This window comes from Narcine bancroftii, chromosome 8 (genome assembly GCF_036971445.1).
Source record: "Narcine bancroftii isolate sNarBan1 chromosome 8, sNarBan1.hap1, whole genome shotgun sequence".
In the NCBI taxonomy this organism is placed as follows: Eukaryota; Metazoa; Chordata; class Chondrichthyes; order Torpediniformes; family Narcinidae; genus Narcine; species Narcine bancroftii.
The window spans coordinates 54,480,029-54,497,372 of record NC_091476.1 but is presented as its reverse complement, the minus strand read 5'-3'; the positions used below and the strand labels follow the sequence as shown (position 1 = coordinate 54,497,372).

At 44.0% G+C, this 17,344-nt stretch overlaps 1 protein-coding gene across 2 annotated transcripts in view; it reads left to right on the top strand.

Moving 5' to 3' along the window:
• The first annotated feature begins 3,250 nt into the window (after nt 1–3,250).
• Nucleotides 3,251–17,344, top strand: part of LOC138740701 (interleukin-13 receptor subunit alpha-2-like) — a 57,691-nt gene continuing 43,597 nt past the window's right edge. The window contains exons 1-3 of one of the 2 annotated variants that reach the window (XM_069893744.1): nt 3,251–3,354; nt 16,882–17,000; nt 17,101–17,252. In XM_069893744.1, the coding sequence (XP_069749845.1) occupies nt 16,922–17,000; nt 17,101–17,252 (231 nt within the window). In that variant the 5' untranslated portion in view covers nt 3,251–3,354; nt 16,882–16,921. Of the gene's footprint in view, nt 3,355–3,496; nt 4,066–16,881; nt 17,001–17,100; nt 17,253–17,344 lie in introns of those variants that run through there. The other variant, XM_069893743.1, reaches the window with a different exon arrangement.

Sequence of the window (17,344 nt, the reverse complement as noted above, 5' to 3'; positions counted from 1 at the left end):
TCCATGTCACTGTGGTACATTTTTTTGCAACTGTGAATGCAATTTTTACAAATTCTTTTTGATATAAATTTAGTTTCAATTTTGGTCTCATCCCTGAAATATTACCCAGTAAAATATCATTGGATCCTGTGGAAATTTAACTCGTGTGACTTATTAAAAAAAAGTTCCCGACTCTATCCAGAATGGTCTCAATTTTGGACATGACCATGTAGAATGTAAACAAAAAGGTGCCAATCTCATTGATCTGAAAGATCTGACTTCAATCTATTTAATTTTTGTGGGGTAAGATATTGTTGATGTGCCACTGCATTTTTGATATATATGTCAATAAATTAGAGAAGGTATCTCACCACCACTGCCATATCAAGGGCCACGAAGAATGGGCAATTACCTTCCAACCAAACACTTGCATCAATGTGTTCCAATTTAGTGACTGCTGCTGGAGACTTTAATTCTTGGTTCAATTCAGAATCAAGATTTATTGTCATTAACAAGCCACAAAATTTGTTGTTTTGCAGCAGCAAAGCAGTGCAAATATCCGTATAAGTCGCCTTACAACAATAAATCAAAATACTGCATGAAAAGTCAAAATAAGGCAGTATCTATGGTTTATTGATCATTCAGGAATCTGGTGGTAGCTGGGAAGAATCTGCCCTTGTACTATTGAGTGCTTGTCTTTAGGCTCCTGTACCTTTTTCCTGATGGAAGCAGAGTGAAGAGGGCACGGCGTGGGCAGTGAGGTTAGAGGTTGATTTCTTAAGACACCGCCTCATAGTATGATAGTATGAAGTCTGGTGCCCAGTGGCGTACCTCAGGGAAATAGCACCTATGGCGAGCACTGAAATTGTGCTTCCCCCACCCCCTGTTTAAAAAAAATTACAATACAAATTATTTTCAAGCGAAAATCTGCCACCATGCAAACAGTGACACGTTTCCTCGGGGCGGTGGGCCACTCTTGTTGGCTCTCCACAAACTTTGTTCAGCCCTTCACCCCGCAACCATCCCTCACTGCCACATAATGGTTGATTCTTGGTAACAAGATCAATTCAAATAGGGAAATAAACTTACTGGTAATAATAATTTTTAAAATCCCAGACTGGACAAAAATACAATCACATGCCAATCACAGGTGAATATAGGCGCCATTTTGAGTTTTGTGTGCCCGATGGAGATGTTGGGGGGGGGAGGGCTGGTAGTCTTGGTGGGGAGCTGGCTGATGGAGGACCTCATTTTTCTTCAGGCTGACTTCCAGGCCAAACATTTTGGCAGTTTCCGCAAAACAGGACATCAAGCGCTGAAGAGCTGGCTCTGAATGGACAACTAAACCGGCATCGTCTGCAAAGCGTAGTTCACGGACAAGTTGCTCTTGTGTCTCGGTGTGAGCTTGCAGGCGCCTCAGATTGAAGAGACTGCCATCCGTGCGGTACAATTTTCCCTTGCAACCGCTGCAACCGTGTCTGCCTGTCCCGCATCGGACTTGTCAGCCACAAATGAGCCTGCAGCTGACGTGGACATTACCCCTCCATAAATCTTTGTCCGCGAAGCCAAGCCAAAGAAGATAGGGGACATATGATCTGACCAAAGTTTCACTTGTCTGAAAGGTGGTTACGGCAGAGAGCTATCAGATGCACATACAGTATTTCAATTTGCATGGGATTCATTCATCCACGAGGTCTTGAAGTCCGACCCGTTCAAAACCAAAACAAAAGCACCAACACTGCCACAAATTGTTGGATGATTCCAGGACAAGAGGGCACCATCTTAGAATTAAAAAGTACCATTTACAACAGAGATGAGGAGAAATTTATTTAGCTGGAGGGTGGTGGATTTGTGGAATTCATTGCTACATGTAGCTGTGGAGGCCGGATCATTTGGGGAGTTTAAAGGGGAAATTGATAGGTATCTAATTAGTCAGGGTATCATGGGATATGGGGATAAGGTCAGAACTTGGAACTAGGTGCAAGGACAGTTAGGAGGTTTCACAGAGCAGATGTGATGGGGTAAATGGCCTGCTTCTGTTCCTTTTTCTTGTGATCTTGTGACAAATTTCACTATATGAGACTGATACAAGAATTGAGCCATTTACTTGCCCCGCTCAATAAAAAAGCATCTTTCCTTAAAGCCTTTCGAGCTGAATTTGCTATGCAGAGTTATTTGGGATCAGAATATTACTGGCTGCACATCTCTGCAGTGTTAGAATTATTTGGGGGCATTTTGGTGATGGTTATTCTTTTGTGAGATTAATGTCCTTTTAAAACAGAGTTCCATATTCAGTGGATAATTATAATTTTAAACAATTCATTCACATATAAATCCCAGCATTTCCACGGGATAAATTGCTTGATTATTTTTATTTTGGAAAATGTGCTTACATTTCTGAACATCTCTTTGAAAAGAATTTCACAATCTCTTTCACTGCTTTCCATTTTGGCATCATTGATTGAGATATTACATTTAACGTTGCATACTTCCTTTTCATCTATATTTGATTTTATATTATCCAATAGGTTATGCTGGAAAAAAACAGTGTGATGAAGTAGTATGTAATTCCCAGCCTCTCTGAACATTGTTCACTTAGCAAGCCTTGTACTGCAGTACTTAATTCACATCTTTTTGTTCAGATATCTAATTTCCTATTCTCAACTTCAATGGACAGGGCAAGGAGCGAGGCAGTTGGGCTTGGGAGTTAGATGGGGGCATTGGACGGGGCTCGGAGTGTGGTGGTCGGGCTTGGGAGTTAGATGTAGGGGCGTTGGATGGGGCTAGGAGGCAGGCAGATGAGCTCAGGAGTTAGATGGGGGGTCGACGGATGGGGCTAGGAGCAAGCTTGGGATTTAGATGTGGGGCATGTCAGGCTCGGGAGTTCGATATAGGGTGGCCAGGTGAGGATAATGCTGCCCCCCCCCCCCCTCAGATGCCACAGCTAGATATGCCTGTGCTTGGTGATGCTGCAACCCTCTGGAGTTTATTCTTGTCCTGAGAGATGGCACTTCTGTACCAGGCAGTAATGCAACCAGCCAGAATGCTCTCCGTGGTTCACCTGCAGAGGTTTCTGAGAGTCTTCAGTGACATAGTGAATCTCCTCAGAGAGCTCACATTTTAAAGGCAGGACACTAATTGCCTTTAAATTACTCCAGCAGTAAGAGGTTTGCAGTGGTATCGTATGTTGAGACATGTGTGTGTTTTTGAGAAGGAAAGGGTTAGAGGGCGGGGAAGGAGAGTTGGGCTGCTTTGTTGATAATTCATGGTTAATTAATAGGAAAAGGCGTGGTGAATGATATAAAACAACTTCGCCAAATTCCTGGACAATATCTGTTGGTTGAGACTCAAGGACCCTTCATCAGGAATGGAAATGTGAGACACTCTTTTTTTCTTTGAAGACAATGATGGGGTTGGATTCTAGACTGTGTGAGATTGGGGAACCAAAGAGAAGTGGCCGCATCAGTGGCTTGGCCTGAGAAGGGGGTCGGGGAAGGGTCCGGAAGGGCGCGGACACGAACAGTCTGGGGTGGGGTGGAAAGACCGTCCAACTGCGACAAGTCCGCTTTTCCCTCTTCGCAGTCGCCGCGCGAACTACTGCAGGTTCAGCGTTTACAGGAACGGCGGTGGGGGGTCTTTTCTCTCTCTCTCATCCGCTGCCTCGTTGGGATCGAATCGCGCCCCAGTCCAGCCAACGGGCAAAGTGTGAAGCCGAGGGAGCGCATCCTCCTGGGTGCGGACTCGAATCAGATCAAGCGGCAAGCCCAGGGCAGAGCGCACGGAGGCAGCGGACCCGGCAGGGGAGGGAACGCGCCGGCGGCAAATCCCTTCCAAGCGACCCGCGAGGGGACGCAGTGAATCGTGCGGGCAGCGTCGTTCAGTGAACTCTGCGGAGTCGTGGGGACGTTTCAAATCCCTGGTGTATGGGTCGTCTTGATCATGCGGGTCCCAACCAAGGAATTAACGGAACGGACCATCATTAGATGTTCAGGAGCGCATTTTGTTCCGGATCAAGTCGGAACGTTGGCCGATCCATCCCAAGGAGTATCTGGATCAACGCCAATGAGTGAACCGACTGGCCGTCCGGTAAGTGTGGGTCATTGATCAACCCGAAGGATTCTCAAATCGGACCCCCCCCCCCCCCCGCCACTTCCAGGCAGGTATTTGCAACACTTGCGCTTAAAGTTTGGGCATAAGTTGCCGCTCTGATAATTTGGCAAAGGGGTCTGTCGGCATGGCCATGCAATCGCGCAAAACCAGGGACATTCGAGCCCGAAATATGGATGGAGCTCGCGGTGGAAACGAGCTGGGACGTGGAACCGTTTGGGTTTTTACTTTGCAAGCGAATTGCAAGTTGCCTAATGATGTTTGCTTCAATGCTCAAAACTAAACTGGCGTAATTCTGTTCAAGGGTCTGGGTCCACTGATGCAACAACGTTAAAGCGTCCGCGAATTTGTTCTGAGGTTGCTAATTTTCGAAGCTGAATCCTCAATTGCGTGCAAAACCAAAGCAGGACAGAAACCTCAATGGGGATTTTCCATGTGTGCAACTTCTGGGTGTAACCCAATCATTCTTTTTTCTATGTGTATGTCTTACGAGCACCCATCTGCCCACTGCCAGAAAAGGTTAACGATCCCAAGCCCCGGCTTGATCTGCCTGCTTAAAACGTGACAACGGTTTCTGACAGCGAGGTTTAAACTACCACCAATCTTCGGATGGCATTTATTTCCTGTTTTCACTCTCTGCATTCCCTTATTTTCTCCATGTTGATCAACCCCTCCTCCTCTATATCGTGGCCCATTCTCACTCTCCAGATCAACCCTCTTCTCCACCTCTGCCCATTCCTCACCACACCTACTACTTCCTTCCTCTGCATCTCAATCTCTCTCCTCTCCCCCACCTCATCTATTACCCCACTCTTTCTTTTACCTTCGAATTCCTCCCTGATCGCCTTTTCTCGCCCCTCCTTCCCCCATTTGCCCATTCATCCTCCCTTCACCCCTCCCCTTCTTGCTTTTTCCCGTTCATTCTCCTCCCACCGCTTCTAGCTCTTCTAACACACTTTAATGTTGATCATCTTTTACTTTCCAATGGTGCTGCACAACCTGCTGAATTTCTCTGTGGCTTTTGTGCATTGTCCCCTCCTCAGTTTCCTCCCTTTCCACATTCTGCTCTTTCCTTCGCTCTCCCTCTTCCACTTTGTATCACTGCTCTTCCCCATTACACACTCTCTCCATCCTTGCCCCACACCATTTAACTTCCTCCTCACTGTGTGTCACTCTCCCCCTCCACATCCTTCCTCACTCACCCATCCCAACTCACCTTCCTCTCACCCCTCCCTTGTAGCTGTATCCCCCTGTATGAATCCATTCCTTCTCACTTATTCCTGCTCCTATTTCTCTTGCCCACACCACAATCCCTCTCACTTCCTGCCATTGAAATCTCTTCCCATGTTCCCCTTTACTCATTCCCTCTCATTTTCTTTACCTCACCACCTTTCATCTACCCACACTCCATACCCAATACACCACGACTAGATGCATGAAACTCTCCCCATTGCACTATACTCTTGCCCTCTTTATCCGTCACTAGTTCCCTGCCTTCTTTTCACTCTCCTCCCTCTTTTGTTCCACTCCCTGTTGTTTCTCCAGCTTCACTCTCCTGCCTTCACCCCCATCCCTTCTCCCCTCCTCCTCCCACTCCATGGCTTCCTTCCTCTTTGCCTGCCTTCACCTATCCCTTTCTCATACTCCCTTCCCTGCCATTATGTGACCAAAATATCCTTCTCCTTGTACACCCCCAACTTCTTCTGATCTCTCTTCTATTTTCCCACTGTTGTCTTCCACTTCTTCCATGCTCTCTTTCTTCATTCACTCTCTCCCATCTCTTCTCTCCCCAACTCTTTCATCTGTTCTCTCAGCCTTGCCCTCTCAAAGTTTGCTCCCCATTTTCTATGGCTGCTCCTTCTTCCTCCGACCTATTGTTTTGATGCAGAGGTGCACAGGTGAGACCAGTAAACATCACGTGGGCTTCACATTTGTGGGCCCAAGCCCAGTGTCCTCAGAGTAGGGTATCACAGTGCTAACGGTAAGTTCAAATGAGTCTGGCGGAAGAATGAGAACTTTAAAGGGAATTCCGGAAGAGGCAAAAGAGAACAAGAAATGGACACTAGAAAATTAATAAGCAAAATAAGTTTGCAAAGACAAAGAGCAACTGGAATCAAAGATAATAAAACTATTGAAATAATAATTATGTTCTTTGTGTGAATATTCACAGCATTCAAAGGAGAACCAGAGACTAATGCCAGATTAGCATTCTGCCAGGTCACACCCCTCCCATCCATGTACCTGTCCAAATTATTTGGAAATATTAAAATTGAGCCCTCAAATAAATAGACAAAAAGAATGTTGCAAACAGAAGTGATCAAGTGGCCATGGAAACATGGGTATAGAGTAGCTGATGCTTTGATCTGAATGTTTAAGGATATTCAAGAATGAACAGGAAAAAGGAAGTGTAGTTGCCAGATCATCAAGCGGATGGGATCAGTGCAGTGATGGTTTGGCCTGATCATGATGCAGAAGTCGAACCAGTTAAGCCGAGTAAAGAAAGAACAGAGATCAGAATGCATTTGTAGCAGCTACTTAAAGGCTATCAAAACCTTAGTGTCACTTATGCACATGACATAAGGGAGGAAATTGAAGACCATACTGCTGGAGTGGTACAGGAACTTGAATCTGCATGCTGTTCCAGGACCCGTAAAATTAAATTACTTTTTACATTTTTTAAAAATTTTGACATGCCACACAGTTACAGGCCCTTCCAACCCATGAATTCCTGCCATTCAATTACACCCAATTATCCTAGAACCCCCTGTACACTTTTGAATGGTGAGAGGAAACTGGCGCCCCCAGGGAAAACCCACGCAGACACCAACTCCTTACAGACAGTGTGGAATTTGAACCCCAGTCCTGATAGCTGGTGCTGTAACAGCATTGTGTTAAATGTGATGCCCCAAATTAGTCGGAATTAGGTGGAGGACAAATGCATGGACCACTTGTGAGATCACCTTCTTGATCAGTGTGCTGAGCAGCCAATGTTTAGATCTCATGCAGTGAGAAAGGGTTCATTAGCATCACAGGAACAGACACAAAATTCTATAGAAATCCAAAGTATCATGGGGTCAGTAAGAATGAGGAACTATTAGTGGAAAAGAAAAAAAATCCATTAGAGAAGTAGACGAGGCTCAAAACTGATAAATTCAAGGGCTCTAAAAACACCCTAAAGTTTTCCAGGTAGTGACTATTGAGTGAATGCCCTGATTACCATTTTCTGAAATTCTATGGTTCTGCAATGTTTCCTGAGGGTGGCAAGTATGATTGTAATAATAGTACCTGTACCCGTGATATTTCTTTTATTGTAATAAAAAAAATGGATTCTTTTGTATTAATTATATTTTATTAACATTTTGCATCTAATTTGAGAGGGAACATTCATTTCTGATGCCCTCTAGTGGTCAGGTCAACTCCCAATCACCATATCCCCTTTCCTTAAGATGTTCAATCTAGCAATATTACATGGCAATACAGTATCCATTTCAATTTAAAGTTAAACAGAAACATAAACACAAACATCAACAGCACAACCTTTTTCTTTTAGAGATTCAGCCTGTTGGGTGCTTTGATAACATGTGTGGATTTTCTCAGCACAAGTGCATGTTTTCAGCTCCACTGGTCCCCTGCTGTCTAGCACTGGTGGTGTTTTCATCTTTTAATCTGTTGCTGTACAGGCTGGATCTTGCAGCATCACTTGCATTTTCAGCAGGCTTTTTTGATTCCACCTCAGTATTTGACCCTCCTTTGTTCTGAAAGTGTAGGATATTGGATTTACTTCCTCTAGAACCATTGCCTACTTGTCCCAGGTGTTGGAATGTCTTGTCATGTTGCACCAGATACCCTAAGCTTCTTGCTGACTTGTCCTAGTTTGCTTTTTGACTCCATTGTAGATGGCTTTGTTTCCATTTGACCCCTTTGACATCTCTATTCTTGTTTGGGCTTGCAGAGTATGGAAATGTGGTGCATAATCTATGTCTCACCAGTGGGTGACATGCCATGTTCAGGTGGTGAAGCTCGGTAACTCAACAGAGCTAGATACAGATCGGAGCCACAGTCTAGTACTTTCCTGAACAACTGTTTGTTGTGACAGATTATATGATATTTTATATTGTATATCGATAATTTTTTTGAAGGAGATAGATTGTGTAGATCAAAACACTTCACAAAACAGATCTCATTTAAAATGCAAGAGCTCTGTTCAAACCAGACACTTTGGGCCCAGTCCCTTTGTAAAGACAATGGAAACTGCTTTGCTGAATGTTTTCACAAGGAGGTGCCAACAGATGAACCTGAGCTCAAGAAACTTCAAAAGCAGGTGTAAATGGATTATTGTTTTGAAAGCAACAGATGAACTGGGTCAAGACTGGGTCTGGTGCCGCAATTTGTCTGGTTGCAGTTTGCTGTTCTAAGAAGGTCATGTGGTTTTGCAAACAGAAAGAGAGAGAGAGGAGACAAAATGGGGTTTCTCTCAGAGAGAGAGAGAGAGAGAGAGAGAGAGAAAACTGGTTTCTGAAGTCATGGCAAGCTGGTAGCTTGTTGAAACCTCATTTTGAAGACAGTTGTGAGTTCTGAGTTCAGCCTGTTGAAAATTTTTGTGGTCCATACAAGAAGAAATGGCTGGCTAAAGTGTTTCACCTGAAATAAGGGGAACAGAAAGGAACTCTGTGGTGACCTGAAAGAAAGAGGTTATCATCTGGAAAACCCTGATGGGGCAGGTTTCTTTGGCAAGACACTGAAGTGGCTGATCAGAGGAAATCAGTTTGTGTGTTTCCAACGAGCAACAAATCTCTTTCTCTGAAACAACAAGAACCTTCCTGAGCAGTAACCAATTATCTTTAAGCACCAGAGCTTGGTGAAAATTCATAAAATGTTAAATTCTGCGCATGGTATAAGAATTGCCTGATACTGGTGAACTTGGAGGAGTGAGATGTGAGATTGGACTGTGAATCAAATAACTTTTCTGAACTTACACACACATTACATACATGTATAGTTAGAATTGGAAGGGAGTTAAGTTAGGTTAATAGTAATAAGTTAAAGTTTGATCCTGTTTTTATGTTTAAAGAAAATTAAAAGTAACTTTTGTTTAAGTAACCATTTGTCTTGGTGAATTTCTATTGCTGCTGGGTTTTGGGGTCCTCTGGGCCCGTAACTATGTGAACTCTTTTCTCTGCTTTACCGTTTGACTGTGGATGCAGAGGACTTGAAGTCACATGTTGAAAATCACTCTTCTACAAGGTTCTGAAATTCTCTACAACTATAGCATAGCCCATTGTCACTGAAGACAATTTAAGGAATTCTATGTCTTGCAAAGATCGATTTTATATATTTGATTATGCAGGCAGCAGAAATATTGGGAAACAGCGCAATGTCCAGATAGTTCGATAGATAGTCAATAACCAGCAAGAAATTATTTCCATTCAGGTGGAACACATTAGTCCTAACTTTCTGCCATGGATCCTCTGGTAAGTCAATTATGGTCATGGGTATCTTTGTCTGTTATACATGATGCTTCAAACAAGTCTCACCAATTTGAGACCATTTTAACGATGTCAGCTTTTATCCCTGGCCAATCAACAGCAGTTCTGGCCCTCATGCATTTTTCCATTCCAAGACTCCCCTCATGAATCCTTTTCAGCATCTCTTGTCACAGTGATTGGGGAATGATAATTCTGCTCTGTCTTTAAGTCGAGGCCCATTGACAACACTCATCTCAGCTCCGATGTTGTAGTATTTCGGACATTTGCCTTTAGGCCATCCTTCATTCAGACTCTTGATGACCTTCTGTAGAACTATGTCCTTTTCTGTTTCAGCTGAGATCTGCTTGAATTTCATGTCAGATACGAAAAGTCATTCAGTGATCAGGTTCACGTGGAGATTCACGTCTGACCCTGTGGAACTCTCATTTTGTACATTACTCTGTGTCGTTGCCCTGGAACACACATCTGCCAGCACAATAAGTTTCCCTGGTGTGTTCACCAATTCAAAGTCATTACGTTGTAGCTTCATTATCAATCTTTAGATTTGCAGTGACAACTCTCAGATTTTTCTTGATTATCGCTATTAATGGCTTGTGGTCTGTCTCTGCCACGAATGTTGGTCGACCATACACATAGCTGTGGAATTTCTCCAGTCCATAGACCAGACCTAGACACTCTTTCTCAATCTGCTCATATTGATTTTAAGATTGGTCATCATCTTTGATACGTATGCAACTGACCTCCAGTTTGGCACTTATTCCATCTTAAGAAGTGCTTGTAGATATTTTTGTCCTTCTGGATGGGTCAAAGAACGCCAAAAGCACCGATTCAGTAGTTAAAACTGCCTTCAATTATCCCCATTCTTCCTCGTGAGTGGAAGAATGGACGAGCTCATGATTGAATGATGGGGCAGACTCGATGGGTTGAATAGGCAATTTTTTATGATCTTATAATATTATCGTCTCTTAGCAGGTCAGGCAGACTTGGAGGAAGAAGAGCAGGGAAGGCTGCTGCCAAGAGGGGGAGGTCATTTGCAGACATCGCCACCCCCCCCCATGAAGTATTGCAACCCCCTCCCCTCCACCTGAACCACTTGCTTTGCTAGCATCACTCGTCTGCACACGATATATGCAGCACATTTGTCTGTTATGTCAGAGGGAAGGAGAAGTGCGATGGTGGTGGTGCACAGAGGAGGTTTCTGGTAGGCATCACCACCACCCCCCTCACTAAGCAAGTTTTTGAATGTCTGACTGTGCCCCCCACTCCCGTCCCCCAGTTACCCTAATGCTCCCGATTAGATTTGTTTTGTCGCAGACCCTGGGCTACATGAATTCATATTTGTCCTGTAACGACTTCCTCAGGGTACGTTGTTTTGGAAGACAGGTTTAGTATGAATTTACCAATGAAATTGATAATTCCCAGCACTCTCAATACACCCTTTTTATTTGTGGGTCTGGGCATCTCTAGAATTGCTTTCACCTTGCTCTTGTCTAGCTCCACACCTGCCCCCAACACCTTATCACCCAGAAAGGTGATTTGCTTCACACCAAACTGACATTTTTCTCTGTTTAACTTTAATCCACATTTCTGGATGCATTGTAGCACTTTGATGAGTCTCTCATTGTTTGTTCTTGTGTGGATCCCCATAGAATCATGTCATCCATGTTCACATATTCCCCATTTATGCCTTCTATGATGTGCTCCATTGTCTTGTGGAACACTTCCGGAGCTGAGAAAATTCCAAAAGGCACCTTCAGACAGGAGTATTGGCCAAACAGAGTATTGAATGTCTCTCCATCTTTTTGTTGTTTCCTGTGTCTAGTTCTCTGTTTATGTGTGCATCCAGACACTGTGGCTATGGCTGTCCCCTCATTTTCACCAGGCCTTGCACTCTCACTGAAATTTTTAATGTGCTGCAGAGCTAATTCACTGGCATGGTATATCTTCACAGCTCCAGCTAAGGAAAGCTCTGTCTCTTGTAGCAATTTCTCTCACTGCCTTGTCAATAATTCCAAACATAATTTGATCACAGATCATTGAATCTTGCAGTGATCCAAGTCTGTTTAAAAAAAGGTATCAGCTACATGCGCAGGTCTTTGGTGAGCAGTGTCTATTGAACATCTTGATAACCTTGTTGAACTACCTTGGTCATCTGCCTTGGCAAAAGTAAATATGTTGTAAACCTCTAGTGTTTGAGGTCCCATCACAGTAAGTAGCAGTGCAATCTTCCATGCATCTGGTTTGCTATCAAGTCAAATGGGTTGCAGGTACAGCATGAATCATTGTTTGAACAACTGCCACTCATGGTTGACATTCCCAGTCCAATTCACTGTTTCAGGAGACTTCATACTTTCATGTCTCCTGCTGTTACCAACTCCTAGTACCATGTGATGTTTCTTTTATTTGTAATAAAGAAACTTGGATTCTTTTGTATTAACTATATTTTATTAACAACTCATGACCTCATGGGATATCCATTTTGCATCTAACCCAAGGTTGAACCTTCATCTCTGATGCCCTCTAGTGGTCAGGAGGATTGCCAACTCCAAAACAATGCTGTACCAATTTCACTTCTTTAAGAAAGGATATGCAGTAAAGGCCTTGGTATCTGGCATCTATGGGGATTGGATGCGTATTATCTGATTGTGTGTTGTGTGATTGGTGAACCAATGGTGAGATGCACCAATTTTAAACTTCTGGGGTCTTTTTACCTATTATGTTCCGTGATTTTTTTTGCTGGTTGCTTGAGGCTGCCCATTGCTTGAATTCCAGATAACAGGGGTTTTACCGTATTTGCTGTAGAGTTTCTCACAGAGCAGATTCACTGGGCTAGTTCCAGAGGAAAGGGTTGAAGAAATCGAGGGGATTTCATTCAAACACAAAGCGTTTACAGGACATGACAGGCCTGCAGATGGGCAGACAGGAGTAGTGCTCTCCCTGACTGAAATCCAAAAGAGTGGATTTAGAATAAGAGGAGAGAGGAGACTAAAATCTTCACACGAAGGAGAGTGAATCTTCAGAATTTTCTGCCCAGAATTCTATGGAGGCTCTGTTATTGTCTTCATTCCAATCCAAAATTGTTAGATTTCAGGATATGAAGGGATTAAGGAGCAAGGTAATAACAGTGATGGGAAGCTTGGAATTGAGGTGGAAGAACAGCTGTGATCTTGACAGCACGAACTCCAAGAGCTTTTTGGCCAACTTGTATTCAGTTTAATATTTCGCTATTCTTTCTCTGCCTTCCCTGCTCTTCTTCCTCCAAGTCTGCCTGACCTGCTAAGAGACGATAATATTATAAGATCATAAAAAATTGCCTATTCAACCCATCGAGTCTGCCCCATCATTCAATCATGAGCTCGTCCATTCTTCCACAGCCTCGTTCCTTAGTCTTCTCCTTATGACCTCCATCATTTTGAAATGCTTTGAGTGCCTGCTGATCGAACACATTAAAGCACCCTTCCCAGAGAAGCTGGATTCATTTCAATTTGCCAAAAAGGAACCGTGCCACAGACGATGCTGTAGTCTTGTTCCTTCACTCTGTCCTGACTGCCCCTGGAGAGTGATGCCTCTTACCCCAGGCTGCTGTTCATTAACTTCAGCTTGGCATTTAATGCAATCATTCCCCAGAGGCTGGTGGAGAAGCTGTCCTCGCTGGGACTCAGCACCCTTTTCAGGAGCTGGTTGCTAGACTTCCTAATGAAAAGACCACAGTCTATCCAGGTTGGCAGGAGAACTGTGTGCTCAGGGCTATGTGCTCAGCCCACTCCTGTTCACGCTACTGACCCATGACTGAATCACCAGATCCAGCTCCAACAGTGTCATCAAGTTTGCAGATGACACAGCAGCAGTTGGCCTCATCAGCAACAATGGTGAGTCGCCCTACAGAGAAGAGGTGGAAAATCTCATGAAATGGTGCAAGAATAACAACCTGAGTCTCCAAGTGCTCAAGATAAAGGAGATGATCGTGGACTTCAGGAGGACAAGCAACGACCACCCTCCACTACTCATCAATAACTCGGTACTGGGAGATTAGAGAGCACCGAGTTTAGATTTGAGATCTATTGTCAGAGTACATACATGGTATCACATGCCACCTTGAGATTCTTTTATTCCTGTGTGTGAAGCAGAATTGCCACTTACTGGTATTGCAAAAAAAAACTGACTCCATGTACACATGCAAACAAATAAAGAAATGTGAACCAACTGGGGAATACAGAAAAGTAAAAAAATTAAAGTGCAAAAGTAAGAATCCTTAGATGAGTCCCTGATTGGGTTTGTCGTTGAGGAGTCTGATGGTGGAGGGGGAGCAGCTGTTCCTGAACCTGGTGGTGTGAATATTGTGACATCGATACCTCTTTCCTGATGGCAGCAGTGAGAACAGAGCGGGTGCTGGGTGGGGTGGATCCTTGATGATTGCTGCTGCTCTCCGATGGTAGTGTTCCCTACAGATGTTCTTGATGGTGGGAAGGAGTTTGCCTGTGTTGTCCTGGTCTGTGTCCATTACATTGTGCAGGGCTTTACACTCAGGGATATTGGTGTCCCCATATTAGACCATGATGCAGCACATTTTCCACCACAGCTCCGTTGAAATTTGCCAGGGTTTCTGCTGTCATACCAAACCTCCTCAAACTGCAGAGGAAATGAAGTTGTTGTTGGTGCACCATTCTGCCAAGTTTTTAATCTCCCTCCTGTTCACTGAATTATCGCCCCTTTTTATATAACCTACTACGATGGTATTGCCAGTAAATTTTTAGATGGTGTTATATTCGTACTGAGTGACACAGTCATAGGTGTAAAGTGAAGAGAGCAGGGGGCTTAGAATGTGACCCTGTGGTGTTCAGGAACTGCTGGAGATTGTGGAGGAGACATTCTTTAAGAATCCTAACTGATTGGGTTGTGGAGGTGAAGAAATCCAAGGTCCAATTACACAGTGGGATGTTGAGTCCCAGGTCTTGGAGTTTGTTGATCAGTTTTGAGGGGATGATCATATTAAATGTTGAACTGTAGTCGAAAAGAGCATCCTTATGTGTACATCTTTGCTGTCCAGTTGTTCCAGAGCCAGTGAAATGGCACTTGCTATAGATTTGTTGCTGCAATAGGTGAATTGGAATGGATCCATGTCTCTATTCAAACAGGAGCTGATATGCTTCAACACTAGACTTTCATTACTGTTAACACTTGTCATTTAAGCAGGTAACCACAAACCACCTCTATTGTAGACACAAAAGATCTCCTCATTTGTCAAGAAGGCACAACAGACACTGCGCTTCCTGATAGGACTGAAGTTGTATAATGTGATCGATAGTATTTGGAGACTCGTGGGGAGAACAAACGCTCTTTTATTCACTTACAACTAATGGCCAGTATTTACAGAGGTCTTCAGGTGAATTTGGGGTAAGACAGGAAAACAGGGTTTATATCGGGACCGATGGGGCGAAGGAGGGGTCGGTTGTCTACTCTACACACAGACAGTGAATTCCAGTTCACTGCAAGATGGCAAGCCTACCAGCCAACATTATGTCAATCTTCCAAATGAAGCATGCATTTTGGTCGGCTACATCACAGTGGGTCATGGTTGCTGCAGAGAAATGGATTGGAGGTCAACCCACAGGACAATAAAGGAGACAGACAAGATCATTGGAGTCTCCCTCCATGCCATCGACATGATCTATCAGGATCATTGACTGAAGAGGGTGCACAAAATAATTGAGGGCCTCTTCAACCCTGCACACAGCATCTTTCTACTGCTTATGTCATGAAAGAGATCCAGAAGGATCAGAGCCAGCACCACCAGGCTGAAAAACAGCTTCTTTCCACAGGCAGAGAGACTGCTGAATGACCAAAGGAACTGCTTACCCTAACCCCCCCAACCTCCCTTAGCTCTCTCACCTCCTTGAGCTCTTTCTCCCCTGCCTCAGGCTCTTCTTCCTCCCTTACGCCATCCCCCCTCTTGCACCCTCCCCCTTAACACCCTCCCATATTCATGCCCTTGCACTCTCCCTCTCTTGCGCCCCACCCCACTCATGGGCTCCCTTTCACCCACACCCACCATGCGTCCTCCCAACCCACATGAGTCTCCCCACCTGCGCCAGCCCCCCCCAACCTCTGTGAACCCACCGTCACGGGCTCCCCATACTTGCGGGCCTCCCCAGATCCATGCGAGCCCCTCCCTTTGCGAGCCCCTGCCCTCTCCCCACTCGCACTCTCTTCCTCGTGGTCTCCCACCTGTGCTATTCCCCCCTACTCGCGTTCTCTCTCTCCCATGCGCTCCCACCCATGCTAAACCCCTCTGTGCAATCTCTCAGCACTCTCCAAACCCCAACCTGCCGTCGTGCACGCATCAACCCTTGCATGCAGGCCCCATTCTTGTGAACTGCCCCTAAACCTTCTCTAGTATCAGTACATCCTTTCTTAAATGAGGAACCCAAAACTGGTCTCAATGCTCTGAGTGAGGTCTCTTTGAAGCCAGTATTCTCAGTTTTAATGATTGAAGCAATAGGGCGCTGTATCCGTTTCTGATGAATACTTTATTTTGGAAGCAGGCACCTCATAATGAAGTGCTGAGGCTGTTGTGAACATAGATTAGTGTACAATCATTTTAACCTCACTTCATTGTTACTTTTTTTCTCTTCTGGGTATTGCAAATTAAGGAGTTAAATTCCAGTGAAACTTGTCAGTTGTGGGAGGCATGATGCTGAGGTTGTCCTTTTGGCAAACATATATTTCACCAAGACAAGCAGTATATTTATACAAATGTACTCTGGAAGATAACTCTGTTTGCATCAATATATTTGAATATACATGGGAGAGTCAGACTTCAGTGCATCCAGTATGCAGTCAGTGGAGCAGCAGTCTATACTGCAGGACAGAAGTGTTAAGTAACGTCGTTTCTGAGCTGTCAACGCAAGTCGAAGCTGACCCTTTGGGGAAGGAGCAGTGCTGTTCATTTTTGTCAATATGACACTGGTTTCTGAGTATTGACTTTTACTGTTGAGCCCTTAGATGGAAAATGCTTCCCCCCCCACCATCCCCAGAAATGAGCACGGGGATTTCACCAACCACTTAGAAACCTGCAGTGAATTACTTTGCACTGCATGAATATGACTTCCCACCACAAAACACCATTTGCTTGATTCTGAGTAAATTAATTTCTCTGCCTACTGTCATTTTAAGAAAATAAGATACCTTTGGTTAACATAAAAATATAAATAGGAAATTGTTTGGGCTAGCCATACCTAATTGTGGTGGTACAGTGAGCACTTAATTGGCTTATGTCATATTTAATTATTGGTTTTTTTTTCTTTTCCAGGTAATTTAGTCATACTGTGGATATCAGACAGCTTGCGAGTATGGATCTGTACATTATAGTTTTTTTTCTTATTTCTATAATTTTATGGCCAAGTGTTACATCTGAGATATTGACACCAGGTAAGACTGAGTTGACATACAATTGCTAACCCACGCGATTTAATTTTTTTTTGTTTCTTATTTTGTCTTTTTCTAAAAAAAATAATTTATTTTGTTTTAGTTGACCCACCAACTGACCTCCAGATTATTGATCTCGGCCACCTGGGGCCACTTCACATACGCTGGAAAGCTCCACTCAGTTTGACCAACAAGAAGTTATGTGTGGTGCGTTACCAGTTGATCTACTGCAATGTGGATTCAACTAATTGTAAGGTAAATTAAGTTATTGATATGCCATAAGTCTTGCATCGCTATATTTTAAAAAAAACTGCAGTTGCCATTTTCAACACTGAGAGCAGTACAGT